The sequence below is a fragment of the Anguilla anguilla genome, chromosome 8 (genome assembly GCF_013347855.1).
Source record: "Anguilla anguilla isolate fAngAng1 chromosome 8, fAngAng1.pri, whole genome shotgun sequence".
NCBI lineage: Eukaryota > Metazoa > Chordata > Actinopteri > Anguilliformes > Anguillidae > Anguilla > Anguilla anguilla.
The window spans coordinates 18239247-18254146 of NC_049208.1; the positions used below are offsets into that span (position 1 = coordinate 18239247).

The window sequence follows — 14900 nt, forward strand, 5'->3', positions numbered from 1 at the left end:
TGTGTCTATGCACTTCTTGTACGTCGCTTTGGATAGAAGAATCTGCCAAATAAATGTAATGTAATGTAATGCGTGTGTGTATGTGTGTGTGTGTATGCATTTGGGTGTATGCGTGCGTGTGTGTATGTGTGTATGAGTATATGTGAGTGTGTGTGTGTGTGTATGTGTGTGTGTGTGTGTATCCGTGCGTGCGTGTGTGCATGTGTGTATGTGTGTGAGTGTGTGTGTGTGTGTGTGTGTGTGATCCTCAGTACAGTACCTGGATGCTAAGATCTGAGAGGCACGGATGTCGGCCACCACGTGCAGGAAGTAGTAGCTCATGAAGACACGCCTCTGCAGCAGCAGAAAGGCGAAGCAGATGCTATCCCAGATGATCCCGGCCTCGTCACGCGGTAATTCACAATCCTCACTCTGCACAGCTGCAGCACAGGACACATCACTCTACTCATACACCACCACTCACAACACCTCTCCTGGCTTTGCACTGGGAATGCACTCGATTAACCCTTTCGTGCTCTGAAAACACATGCTTACAATGTATTCCTGTGAAGAATTTCTGCGTCAACTAACAACAATACATGAAAGTTCCCCTAAAAATTAATTCCAAAGTTTCCCTACAACCCACTACTAAAATAATGATGTAAAGACAGCTAATTAAACTACCCAAGATATTCACCATACAGTGTACATTATCAGCTCACTGTTATTGTTATGTACAGCAAATGTTTCACTCATTGCTGATAAACAGTATTATTCTGTATATCTCAGAAAATTAGTAAGTTGTAATTAGTAAGTGCAGTAATTTTTAAAAATTCACTTATGAGAATTTAGATCATATATCACAAGATATTTTATAGGCTAATCAGCAAACAGCTCATCAGTCAAATTAGAAGAAAGGCTGATCTACATTTGCTTGCACTAGCAAAACATGCTTTTGAGTGTGGCAGTATACGCTGAAAGATACTGAATAATTTACATTGGGTTACTTACCTGTTGAGTATCCTTTTATAGTGCAGGCAAGACTGAACAACTGAATCACCCAACAGCTTTTTTGCACCAGAGTCCTGATATAGCCACAGGCAGCTATCTAAGAAATGAACAGACACACCAACATCCTAGTAAACAGGCAACATCATTCAATGCATAATCTACTCAGGAGAGCCATTTTTCGCTTTTCTCTTCTCAGGACCACTGATATTCATCTGGACACAGCACAGCTGCCACCTGAAGGATGTAGCCTTTATACCTTGTGCTCGTATCCGTACTCTGACTCCATCTTCAGTATAGATGTAGCTGGATGAATGAGTAATGTTAAAATATAAGCCATGCAGCTATATCATCCTAGCCACAGCCTGCTATGTATATAGGCAATGGGATATGGTGAAATATGTACAGGGGATCACTCACAGATAGGAAACTGTGCGATATGTACAGGGGATCACTCACAGACAGGAAACTGTGTGATATGTACAAGGGATCACTCACAGACAGGACACGGTGCGATATGTACAAGGGATCACTCACAGATAGGAAACTGTGCAATATGTGCAGGGGATCACTCACAGACAGGAAGCTGTGTGATATGTACAGGGGATCACTCACAGACAGGAAGCTGTGTGATATGTACAGGGGATCACTCACAGACAGGAAGCTGTGTGATATGAACAGGGGATCACTCACAGACAGGAAGCTGTGTGATATGTACAGGGGATCACTCACAGACAAGAAGCTGTGCAATATGTAAAGGGGAGCACTCACAGACAGACAGCTGTGCAATATGTACAAGGGATCACCCACAGATAGGAAGCTGTGTGATAGGTACAGGGGATCACTCACAGATAAGAAGCTGTACAATATGTACAAGGGATCACTCACAGACAGAAACCTGTGCAATATGTAAAGGGGAGCACTCACAGAGAGGATGTTCTTCATGGTGATAACAAACACGTTGTACGCGATCAGGAAGTCCCAGTAGCGCAGGATCTTTTTGATGGGTTTGAGCAGAAGCTCCCCGCCAAACAGGAGGAAGTAGAAGCAGGCCACCAGGTAGCCCATGCAGAAGATACTGATACGGGTGGTGCCAGTGATGAAGATGATGGTGAGAACAAACCAGAACAGGTAGCTGAACATGATCACCTTGAACATATCCAGGTAAGACCTGTGGGTCCAAAGAAGAGCCTGTCTCAGTAGCTGACATTTTTTTGAATAAGCTTTTTGAAATGAATTTTCTTTGTATGAAAAATATTGAAAAGACAACTGCACACTATTACAGAAAGATAATAAACACGGCAAGATAATAAACAAAACAAATATTTATAAAACTATAACAGCAATATGAAAACAATCATATCAACAATTACAGGGGGTATCCAACACCCAGGCAGAAAGAAAAGGGTACCCAAGTACCCAGATAAAAAGGAAAGGGTGCCCAAATACCCAGATAGAATAGAAAGAACATGAACTTGTTGAGAGCAGGTGAGGTTCCAGCCTATGCCCGCATGACAACAGACAGAGGCTTTGTTAAATACAGCTGTAGTTTTGCTCAAGAGAAACAGTATTACACGAGGAGCCAGTGTCCTGACATTGATATCTCTGGATTAAACCATAATTGAAAGCATGAAACTGTAAAACATGAACCCATACATGGACCCTGAGCTAATAGAGTTCAATTCAATTAAACTTTATTTGTATAACATGTTTTACAGAAACCGTCACAAAGATGCTTTACAGGAAAACAGGAAATGGGAAAACTGGGAAAATCCAGAAAGTGGAGGAAAAAACCCAATTTCAATCATATCGGATAACACAGAGTACTTTAGAAATGGTTTATCATCCAGAAGACATGAAACATTGTACCAGTAGAAATATATACAAACAGTTTGACTTAGGAATAATCCCCACACGTCACATACAGAGTGGCATTTGAAGTCAAAATGACTGATGCTGAACCGTACGTTCGGAAATTGTGGTCGTTACCACACATTTGATGACCCATTCGACGTGCTTCCGCATTAGTGCGATATGTAAGTGCATAAACCCCTCATTACAAAGACAAATGCACATTTGCGAGTTCAGTGGTGCAAAAACCATAGGCACTGGTCTACAGAGATGTGGAAAAAAGTGAAATGATCAGTGATCAGATGAGTCACCATGTGTGGCATACACCAAGAGAACGGTACAGGCCTGAATACTTGACCCCTACAGTGAGGAGGTCCAGTGGCTCTGTTATGCTGTGGGGAGCATTTTCCTGACATGGTTTGGGTCCACTTGTCCCCTTATAGGGGAAGGTCACTTCAAAATCAATACAAAGTTATGCTGAATGATCACCTTTATCCTATGATGAAACATTTCTATCCCGATGGGAGTGATCTCTTCCAGAATGTCCCCATCCACAGGACATGAGGGGTCACTGAATGGTTTGATGAGTATGAAAATGATTTGAATCATATGCCGTGGCCTTCGCAGTCACCTGATCTCAACCCAATTGAACACCTATGGAAGATTTTGGACTGACATGTTGGACATCGCTCTCCACTAACCATCATCAAAACACCAAATGAGGGAATATCCTTTGGAAGAATGGGGATCCATCCCTTAAGTAGAGTTCCAGAAACTCGTATAACCTATGCCAAGGCACTCATGGGGGCCCATCAACTTATTAAGACACTTTATGTTGGGTTTTTCTTTAATTTGTCACCCGTCTATATTATTATATATATATATATATATATATATATATATGTTTTAATAAAGCATCACTGTGTTGATGTTGTCAGAGGCCTTTGAGCATCAGAAGCAGGAAACAATAGGCAGTATTTAAGAGAAGACTGCACAGTCCATTCTTAGGTAAGATAGGATCCTCTAACAAAAGAGCACTCCTCAGAAGGGCCCAGTCCTTACTATTACAATCCATTATCTCCAATCGGCTTTTTAAACCTTGAGAAGGGCCTGTACCACAACAGCATGCTGGAAATTGCTTTGATGAAATGGCAGGATGTCACAGTACAGCCTTGTGTTGATGGGCCAAAATGCCTAGACGTCACTCTCCTTCGGGCCCTGCCTCGTCAGGACGAGGGGGGGAGGGGAGGGAGAAATTCTGTTTCCATACTTAAAAGCTACTTATTGAATTGTGTGAAAGAAAATAGCCGCTGAGTCGAAGAATGCGGGTGTGCGATAGACAGGGCCATTGTGGAATATGGATTTTTTTCTCTGCTGTCTGTAACCTGATATGCTGAGCAGAGGGTAGGAAGGAGGGCATCGGCTGGACAGATTCTGACAAAGATCCCTGCCTGGTCTGCTGACTGAGAGTCACGTAATAAAACCTGTACACTTCACACATCAAACGGCAGGGACGGTGTGGTGATCACATGATCACGTAGGCCCTAAGTGGCTCACAAACACGCTTTACTGGAGTGGGAATGAACGGCAGAGAGATCAAAGCCACCATATTTAAAAAGACAAAAAACTGAAGTGCTTGGGAGAGCACTTAGAGACGCAGACAGCAGTGGGAGAGCAGTCTACCGTTGAGCTGAGTGGCCCAAATCTCCCTCAGCGCTTCGCAAACAGAAACGCAAGCCAACTGACTGACAGTAGAACCCCACACACACTGGGGCTGAGTGCCCTGGATGGCTACAGTATAGCTCATCTGGCAACTCATCTACAGCCAAGTCGCCACCTTGCAGGGAAATTGCTAAGGAAAATCTTACGCAAAGGACAGCTAGTGAAAGCTGTGGGATGTACAGTGGGAGACGCTAGCGAAAGCTATTCAGCGTACAGTGGGAGAGGCTATCGAAAGCTATTCAGCGTACAGTGGGAGAGGCTATCGAAAGCTATTCAGTGTACAGTGGGAGAGGCTAGCGAAAGCTATTCAGCGTACAGTGGGAGAGGCTATCGAAAACTATTCAGTGTACAGTGGGAGAGGCTAGCGAAAGCTATTCAGCGTACAGCGGGAGGGCTAACATATACTGTTGGACGTACAGTGGGAGAAGCTAGCGTACGCTGTTGAGAGTGCAGTGGAAGCGGCTAGTGAAAGCTGTCCAGCGTACAGCAGGAGAGGCTAGCGAAAGCTGTTGGGTGTACAGCGGGAGGGGCTAGCGTACGCTGATCGGGATGCAGTGAAAGTGAAAGCTAGTGAAAGCTGTTGGGCCAGCAGCGGGTGAGCCTGACCTGCAGTGGATGAAGTTTGGGACGGGGTTCTGTAGGCTGAAGGCAGCAGCATCCAGGTCTCGGCAGATCTCCACGTTATCGCCAGCCATCAGGCGCACTGCGGCCTTGTTCTCGTCCTCGAAGATCTGCCTCTGCAGTGAGGCGCAGAGGAGGAGCATGAAGTCGTCTGTGGAGCAGAGGAAAGAGGGAGCGTGACGCTTAGCAGCGCCCACAGGAATGCTGCCTCAATGGTCGCTCAGCGTTTCAGATGCTAACTTACAGATCAGAAACCTGGAAGTGGGCCTGGTGTGGAAGTCGGGGAAATACAACCATTTTACCATGTTGGAGTCCAAGGTTGAACCCGGAAACCTCCACGGATAGTCTGGAAACAGACACACAGACTGTGAGTTAACCACCAACTATAATATACAGACATTTTATTAACTTTATAATCTGAGATGAAGCCAAAGGAAGATTCCCATTCCAGTAACATCACAGTTTATTCTAATGGGACTCCTTTCGTCTCAGGGCAGTGCTGGAGGACTCTTCACTGTGGTGAAATGAGGACACCTTTGCAGGCTGCAGGAGGGATGCCGATGCAAACACAGTACTGGAAGGTCAGCATACAGGCCAGGAAGCAGCAGTACTTGGGCCAGATCTCAGCAATGGCTTTCCTCCTACGCCGGTACATGACCACCACCAAGGAGAATGCGTGCATCACAGCGTAGAAATCCATCCGCTGGCCAATCACATTGATCACCAGCAGGAAGCATGTCTTTAAAAGACAGACAAAGACATTGTGATGGAAAGAGAGATGGAAAGGCAGAGAGACAAAGAGAATAAGACTTGTCTAGCTCCAACTAACCTAAACTAAAGTTAAACAACCACAGGACATGAACATGTTTTGTTCATTATATGAAATATAAATGCCAGTAATTTCATTTCCAGTTGGCACTAATAGCAATGAGTAATGTCACATGATGCTAGACCTCACTTTACAATGAGTGCATGCCAATTTTTTCAACAGAAACAAAATATAAAAATAAACAAACTGATAAAATTACAGTGATGCAGTTTAATATACAATAATAAAAATATGATACTGTAATAAAAACATATAAAATATAACTATAAAGAGACATATCATACATAATGAGACCTATAAGTATTATTAATCAAAATTAGCATACTTGATTAATTAGTTTACACTAAACATACCTCCAGACCAAACTTGTAGAAGAAGTAGTTGATAAAGTACTTGACACAGTTAACAATGCCATCGTCAAGGTGTTGATGAGCGATGTCATGAAAGATATTTCTTGCAGGGGGAACGATGAGGTTGTTCCTCAGTCGGAAGTATGTTTGGTGCCGGGTAATGGTCACTTCAAAAGCCAAGAAGGCCAACATCAACAGGTGGTTCTGATCACAGTATACAGGGGAAAACAGAGAGGGTCGACTGATTCCTTCATGCCATCATGTTAATCCTAAAATTCCCTTTAAAGAGCAACAACTTCCATAAAAGAACATCACCCAACATATGGAAAAGCTACTTGTGCTGAAACAACAGCACAAGCAGAAGCATATATCAGGTAAATGGAGGATAGATAGGGGTACATTCTGTACTGACCCAGAGATAAGGTCAGTATTTTCCTTAGTAACTTGGAGATGACATTTGCATTGTGTGAACAACAAAGAAATAAAAACATACAGAAGTGAACCTTGACATGCCTCATGAGCTTGCACAAAGAACACATGAAGGCCATCTAATTCTCCAGTGTAAGTTAACAGCACTGAAGGTCATGTTTCTACAGAACCAATCTGTCTTCATGGAGTTTTTTTCTGGAGTATTTTTCCAGTAATACTGCTGAAATGAGCTTGCAGCACAGGACCCTGATATGTACTGAGGACAGCCGTGCCACCTGTAATGCATGCAGTAGCTTTCTCACCCTCAGGTACGGCAGCAAAGGGCTTGCTTTCTGCAGCCCCACCCACTTTCCAGGGTCCATAGTTTGGTAGAGGATAGAGTCGTTCAGCTCTTTCCTCTCGTCATCTGTGTAGTTGAATCTCTGTGGAAACAAAGGTTCAATTCACACATGCAATGGGGATGCTGCACTGTGGTGGAACTGTCTCAAGTTAGCCTGAACAGTGTCATTTCTGGATAAATAACCAGGAGCCTATGGACACCTGCCATTTTACTAGGTGGAGCTAAAACACCCAGTATTGCTGTGATTATACTACACTGCTGGCCAGCTTAAGCCCAACCCTCCCGTGATTATCAAATAGCACCTGCTAACTTAAATCCAATCCTGTGATTATACTGCAGCACAGACTAAGTTAATCCCAAACATCCTGTGATGATCATATAGCACTGGCTAACTTGAACCCAGCCCACTTGTGATTATACTACACAACTGGCTGATTTGAACCAAATCCTGAGATTACAGTAGAGAACAAGTTCCTTTTATGACGAGTACAGTGGTTTGGCATCAGGTACACACCATTGGACAGGGTCTGGTGTCAATGTTGATGATTTTGAGCTGATAGAACATTTTACAGACGACAACGATGCAGGTCCAGATGGTGCAGATACTGGAGGCTAAAGGACGAAGCTGGCTGTACGGGAGAGCGAAGGCCCAGCACGCCAGAAAAACCAAATTAAACAGAGAGACCTGGAAACAACAGGGATAAAAGCATGTCTCTCTACTCCACTTCACACCAATAACACACATTAACCACTTTTACTGTATCAGCTCTGAGAACTATCACAAAGCACAAAGGGCCTCATTCACCAATATCTTCCTAAGTTTTTTCTTAAATTTGTTCTTAAGAAAGATCCTAAGAAACGTCTACGTCAGATTCACGACGTGTTCTTAAACCACAGAATTGTTTGCACATGTGTTCTTAAAATGATGAATCTCATTGTCCTCGTAAAGGGAAACCGCGTGCCAGTTGTTCCTAATTAGCATAGGTAAACGCCCCGCCAATCCGCATAAAAGGGCATGAGACTGCAGGGCCGTGTGCACACACAGAAATCGAAAAGAAAAGTTCAGAGCGAACGAAGTCAATAATGCCTAAACGAAAATCTAAAGACGGTGGAGCACCGGACTCCAAACGTAAGAAAAATGTCAGTAGTTCTGAAGTGGAGATATTGCTGTGGCAATTGAACAGCAAATGACCTGTCATGTAAAAATACAACGTATGACCACAGTAACGTACGTGTGTCACAATGGTGCTGAACCATTTGAACATACAGTAAATAGCTCATACCTTGTTTATGTGTGTGGGGGGGTGGGGGGTCAGTGAACTCACCTCCTCAATGCAGACCACTATGATGTAGGCGGACAAGAACTTGATGATGTGCAGCTCTAACAGCCACCAGATAAAGAGCTGGAGCTTGTGGAAGTACTCCAGGAACTTTAGGAAGAGCACCGTCAGCCGATCCACCACTAGGTGCCACTTGTTCTTTAATTCTGAGGGAAAAAAAGAGAGACGGATGTTTGGTGACAGGAGTGGATCCCGGGTGTGAACACAGAAAGGCAAAATCGCTGTTCTCTAACTCTGGGCTTCAAAGGACAAATTGGACCACTGCATAACCAGCACTCATAAGGCTGTGATTTGGGCACCAGTTCTCATAATTCTGTGACTTGGAGCTAGTATTCATAAGGCTGTGACTCAGAAACAGTATTCATAAGGCTATGACTCAGAAACAGTACTCATAAGGCTGTGACTCAGAAACAGTACTCATAAGGCTGTGACTCAAAGACAGTATTCATAAGGCTGTGACTCAGAAACAGTACTCATAAGGCTGTGAATCAGAAACAGTACTCATAAGGCTGTGAATCAGAAACAGTATTCATAGGGCTGTGAATCAGAAACAGTACTCATAAGGCTATGACTCAGGAACAGTACTCATAAGGCTGTGACTCAGAAACAGTACTCATAAGGCTGTGACTCAGAAGCATAAGGCTGTGGGTCGTAGCCGCTAAAACACTGGCTATACTGTCTGGGCTGGGCTTAATGGCCTCCTAGAAATGTTGCTCAGAAGGGAGCCGTATTCTGGGCTTAAACTCATGATAAAATGAATTAATTGCAGAGTGAGATCAAGCAGATGCACCCACTGAGTTCACACCATTAAGGTACAGCAATAGCTGTTCTGAAAAAAGAATAGCTACAGTTCACCATATCGGTAAACAAGGGATGTATTAGCCTTTAAATGCTTTTACTTTTGAAATAAATATTTTCATAATATTATTAGAACTAGTATACAAAATTCAATGTTTATTCATTATACGCTTGTACTGAACATATATATTTTTAGAAGCAAACGTCCAACCTGGAAATTGAGCCTATGACCATTAACCTTTAACCTACTGCATGCCTTGGACACTGTGTCAACCAAAGGCTGTTAATATTTTTATGTGATTAAGGGTATCCCGTGGATCCTCTCCCACCCCCCTACCCCAGAGGCACCTGAGCTCTGGTCAGAGGGCGGCTCTGTCCCCATGCTGTGTTCCCGGCTCCCTGCCTTGCTGTCCTTGCTGTCCTTGCTGTCCTGCTCCAGGGACTCCTTCTCCACCTCCTGGTCCAGCTGAACCTTTGCCCCTGCCTCCTCCTCCTTTGACATGGCCCCCGGGGAGGAGCTCATCATGGTGATGTCAGCCAGGCTACCGTCCGGGTGCGCAAGTCTGTGAAACGTAGCACCACACCATTAACCAGTGGCTCTGACCATGGTATTGTAAGAATCCCCCGCCACCTGTCCCACAAGCAAAAGCTATGGATATGCCCCCCTGGGCAGCAATAACACGCTAACATGTTTCTGCATAGGGCTCTGTAAACTAGCATTTACTTCAGAAACAAGCAAGGCAGAGTTTTTTTTGTTTTTGTTTGCATTCTTGGGAAAACGTCTTGATGTCACAAATGTCCGCTTCCTGCAGCTAGCACGTAAGGGTAGAGTAGCAGTCATAAAGGACGTTGACTCTTAAACTTGACATCTCCCTCCTCAAGGGGAAAGAAATGAGTCAAAGTTTAAGGTCAGGGAGCATGAAATGGCAGCATGTTCAGGCAGGCATTTCATGTCCTCAGTAACACTTACTCATTCTGTTGAGAGGGTAATTTTTGCTTGAGGCTGCTCAGTAAATTACAGAAAGGAGAAATTAGAAGGAGAACACAGTTGGCAGGTCAGACAGGAGATAGTCCAAACACACTTTCTCTGTGGGGTTATACATGATGCTGCAATATAGGAAGAGGAGGAGAACATAACTTTTGGGGAAAGTTTGCTGGATGCCTTGCTTAGAGATGGCTGCAACAGGGGCATAGTGGCATACACATGGCATGCTTGGAATTATGGGTAGTATTTCTGGAATAAATACTGATGTACGTGGGGTTTGGACTGCACTTAGGTTGAGGATCAGAAAAGGATCTGTGAGTTGAGGAGATGCAGAAGGGGAAAAATATCAACATTTCCAGGCGATTGAAGTTAAAAAGAAAAGCCAAATGAACTCAAAACTGACAAAGGCGCTCTAAAAACAGCTGTAACATACGCACAAGCCGCCATAGTCATCATGAACTTGGTTCATTCAACATATAAAGAGTGGATCAGGCACCTGAGATGACGTCAGAGTGACAGACAGGGAGAGGGGAGGGATACAGAATGAGGGCGATTCAGTCCGTTAAGGAGATCCATGGAGGCCAGTAAGCAAGCAATACCCACCTATTTATGATCAGATAGACACGCCCATTGACTTTGGCATGGCTGAGCAAGAGGGGAGGTGCAGGAGGAGAGATGAGAGATGAGGAGGTTACAGAGACAAAGGAGAAAGTGGCAGAGAGGCTGGAAAACGATGGACAGGAAATGCTTTCACAGACAAATGGAACGTTACGAAAAATGAGGTAGATGAGAGAAGCTTACCTCTCATGGATTTGCTGCACAGAGTTTTGACTACTCGTGCTCCTAATTCCCAGCACATATTATATAGAGTGAGCTTCACAATGTTTGGGACAAAAACATTTTTTTCTTGATTTGGCTCCACATTTTTTTACAATTCGAATAGAATTTGAAAATCAAACCATCATTTGACAGCCAAAGTTCTCAAACACCAGTAACAGACGGCAAAGGCAATCAAAAGTCTAGAATCAAGACTAGATGCCAAAAACTCTCTTAAACCGGCACTAAGGAAGCAATTGAACACACCTGACTAATCAGAAACACCTGTGAAGTCATTTGTCCCAAACATTATAGAGTCCTGAAATGTGGGAGACTAAAAAAAGTGAATTTCTGGTGACATGGTGAAACCCAAATGCATAAAAATACCCTTTAATAGAGCATGTCGTTAAAGTAAGAATCTGCACTTTAACTGCATGAGAATTACTTGATTACAAATCTAAAATTGTGGAGTGCAGAGCCAAATGAAGAAAAAAATGTCTTTGTCCCAAACATTATGGAGGGCACTGTAAATGTATAATAAATGTTTATTGTGTTATTTTTAAATTGAACAAACATCTTTCCTTTTCTTTGCTGTCAGAACAAATTGAAACATAAACCTTTAAAAAGGAGCACAGTAAAAAAAATTTATTATATATCTTACCATTTCCTATTTCTCTGGATAGCCCAGAAAAATCACCAAATACACCAGAAAATCAAAACTAAACATAAAAATAAAATGATTTACAGTTCATACATTAGGTGTTACCTTGAGCATTTACTGAAAGCTCCAATGTTCATACATAGCACATCATATCCAGCAACGAAGGCATAGATGTGGATATGAATGAGGGATAAATATATTTTGAAATGTACACTACATTTCCAAACGTATGTGGACACCTCTTATAATCCAACACAACATTTGTGACACAAGGGGGCCCAAGCCTCAGGACCCCAGTAAAGTCACCTGTAAACGCTGCTCTCCTGCTTGGCTGCCACAGCGTTCAGGTCGGTGAGCCGCAGAAAGCGCTCGTGGAAGTAGTGCAAGTGAATGTTGCACACCAGCAGGAAGGAGGTGGGGATGAACACTCTTTTGAAGAGTTCCCCCAATGTGAACCTCTTTAGCCCCAGGTCTTCCAGGCTAGGAGGAGAGAGGGGGACCGAGAAAGGGAAGGGGGGGGGGGGGGGGGGGGTGAGAGGCAGGGGAAGAAAGAGGAGGTAGAGAAGTCGACTTCTTTAATTCCTATGAAGTAATTGCTTTCTAAAGCAATTAGATTCCACCCATCCAAAAGAACTGGACCAGTTGACTGCACAAATGTATGCATTTGGTTCTGGGTTTGATGGCATGAGAGTCACTAACCTCTGGTCTTTCAGCTTAGTCATATTTTTCCAGATGTCAGGAGAGTTTTCAAACTGGAAGGTGTAAATCAGAACGAGCACCAGCATAGTGTAAACCACCACAGACATCCAGAAATACTTCAGGATCCTCCTCCACCAGTCATAGTTCACCTACAAACACATGCCACAGTCTGAATGTATGCATCACCATAAAGATTAATAATGCAAAAAATGTATAACATATCATAACCACAGATAGTAGACTGATACCATTACTTTAATGATGTCATACAGTACTTTAAACTGTACTGCAGCACGGCTTCCTATGAAGTGAGTTAAAACTCTTTTAAATTCATTAGGCATGTTTGACAGAGCAGGGTGATCCAGGAGGGAGGGTTAGGGTTTGGTCAGGGTTAGGGTTAGGGTTAGGCAGGGGCCAGAGGGTTAGGGTTAGGGTTAGCGAAAGGCAGGAGGAGGTCTGTACCTGGTACAGTGCCACGCAGAAGAGAAACATCATCATGTAAACGATCTTGTACATGACCATCGTGCCCTCAAAGCTGACGAAGAAGAACATCCCCCCGCATACGTAGATCCAGTACTTGATGAACAGGGACATCACCAGGTTGCCAAGGACTTGCATGATCTGCTTCTCATCCTCACCTTCCTCTTCTTCCTCCTCCTCCTCTACATGAAATGGAATCGTTTTTAAACCCCTTGACAATTTCTTCACATGCAAGTCTTTTGATACATGTGTTTTAATTTTGTCAAATATACTAAACTAAAGACAGGGAATTATTCAAGAAGGGCATCAAATCCATGTTCAGACTGATACACACAATATATCAAACCCATGTATAGATTGACATGCACAATATTTCAAACTGATATACAAACTCATATGCATAATATATCAAACGCATGTACAGACTGATATGTACAATTTCAAACCCCTGTACAGACTGATATGAACAATATATCAAACCTACTGTAGCTTCATTGACTGCTATGCACAATATCACTCCTATATTCAGACTGATATGCACAATACATCAACCCCATGTTCATAGACTGATACATAAGCATATTTATTCAGTACTATTGAATCAGCCAACAGCAGCATAACAAAATATTGCACATTCAACCAGCCAATCAATAAATCTCCCAGTAAATCACCCTATTCAATCAACCAATCAACCAATCAATCACAGGGTGGGAAGTGCATCTTCCCTAATCTAAAGCAGCTGGGAAATTGCAGGGATGTGATGCCACAACTGTCCTGGACTCACCCTTTGGGGGGATTTCCACGATGACATCAGACAGGGTGGCCGGCTCCTTCTCCATGTCCTGCCTCTCCTTCCTCTCTGTGAGGGCCTGTCTCAACAGGAGCCAGAAGGTCAGGAGGTACAGCATCTGTGGAGAGCAGGTAAAGGAGGGTCAACAACACGTACATGAACCCCACACCAACGAGGTCTGATCATGGAAACCACCCGCGGCTGCTCTAGCACAGTGCAATGAGCATATTTACACACAGCCAAGCATAATTTCACATCTTGCAATACAATAGAAACCACAGTAAACCATGCGTCCCAATGTAAAGTGTTTCACTGTCTAACCTTCTGATGAAAATACATTCATGTTTTATCGATGAAATTATTTGCTAATTGAGCCAAAAACAGACACAGATGCACACTGATGAGTGATAGATTGCACTGTGCTAAAACACATAGACGTCACTGATCTGGCAAACACACAGATAAAACTGATAACATATTTTAGGATTTAATGGACAATAACCTGCATATGCAGATACAAAGTTAACACTATGAGGCCTGTCAAGATAAACTGTAAATTTTTCACATGTATTGTAATAATTCTAACCAATCAAGCACAATTTAGCTTTTAATTAGGATATTATTTAGGGATACTGTTTACACTCATCTAAGGAACTGAAAATTCATCAGTCTTTATTGATCACAAGCATTGCTACAACTCATTTTAATCAAAGTACTATTGACATCTACACATTATAGTAGAATCGCTAAACAGCAGTAACAATGCTGTAAAAACAGATTGTAACTGTAGCCATTACAATAAGGAAAACAGTTCTGCTCATAAATGTATGACAATCAATAATTCTGGAAGCAAAACAGATGACAAGGCTGTAATTACAAATGACCAATAAAATCAGGAAAACGATTGTCTTGTTTTAAATGTGCAGACATCCCTATAATGCCAGGGTCTCCTAGTATCTCTGCACACAATTGTTTTTTTTAACCCAGCAAATATTCACATAACTCAGATTCACATAGTTCATATTCACATAACTCACATTCTAATAACTCATATTCGCAGGACTCAGATTGAACCATTGGAAGCTTTAGTGTACCGGCAGCAAGTGAAATACTAAATGTCTAATATGTTTGTGGAGCCATAATTTCACCAGATAGTCAGGAGCCTAAAGAGACATATGTCCTAAAACATCTAAATATTGAAT

At 42.8% G+C, this 14900-nt stretch overlaps 1 protein-coding gene across 1 annotated transcript in view; it reads right to left on the bottom strand.

Annotated features, from left to right (window-relative positions):
• Positions 1 to 14900, bottom strand: part of LOC118233933 (piezo-type mechanosensitive ion channel component 2-like) — an 82217-nt gene that overhangs the window by 27432 nt on the left and 39885 nt on the right. Inside the window, exons 14-28 of the mRNA XM_035430094.1 lie at positions 13693 to 13816; positions 12891 to 13090; positions 12429 to 12577; positions 12036 to 12209; positions 9616 to 9830; positions 8455 to 8615; positions 7644 to 7814; positions 7092 to 7211; positions 6364 to 6564; positions 5716 to 5920; positions 5426 to 5527; positions 5167 to 5332; positions 1915 to 2158; positions 991 to 1087; positions 260 to 419 (exon numbers count right to left, since the gene is read on the bottom strand). Coding sequence (XP_035285985.1) covers positions 260 to 419; positions 991 to 1087; positions 1915 to 2158; positions 5167 to 5332; positions 5426 to 5527; positions 5716 to 5920; positions 6364 to 6564; positions 7092 to 7211; positions 7644 to 7814; positions 8455 to 8615; positions 9616 to 9830; positions 12036 to 12209; positions 12429 to 12577; positions 12891 to 13090; positions 13693 to 13816 — 2489 coding nt within the window. The remainder of the gene's footprint in view (positions 1 to 259; positions 420 to 990; positions 1088 to 1914; positions 2159 to 5166; positions 5333 to 5425; positions 5528 to 5715; positions 5921 to 6363; positions 6565 to 7091; positions 7212 to 7643; positions 7815 to 8454; positions 8616 to 9615; positions 9831 to 12035; positions 12210 to 12428; positions 12578 to 12890; positions 13091 to 13692; positions 13817 to 14900) is intronic.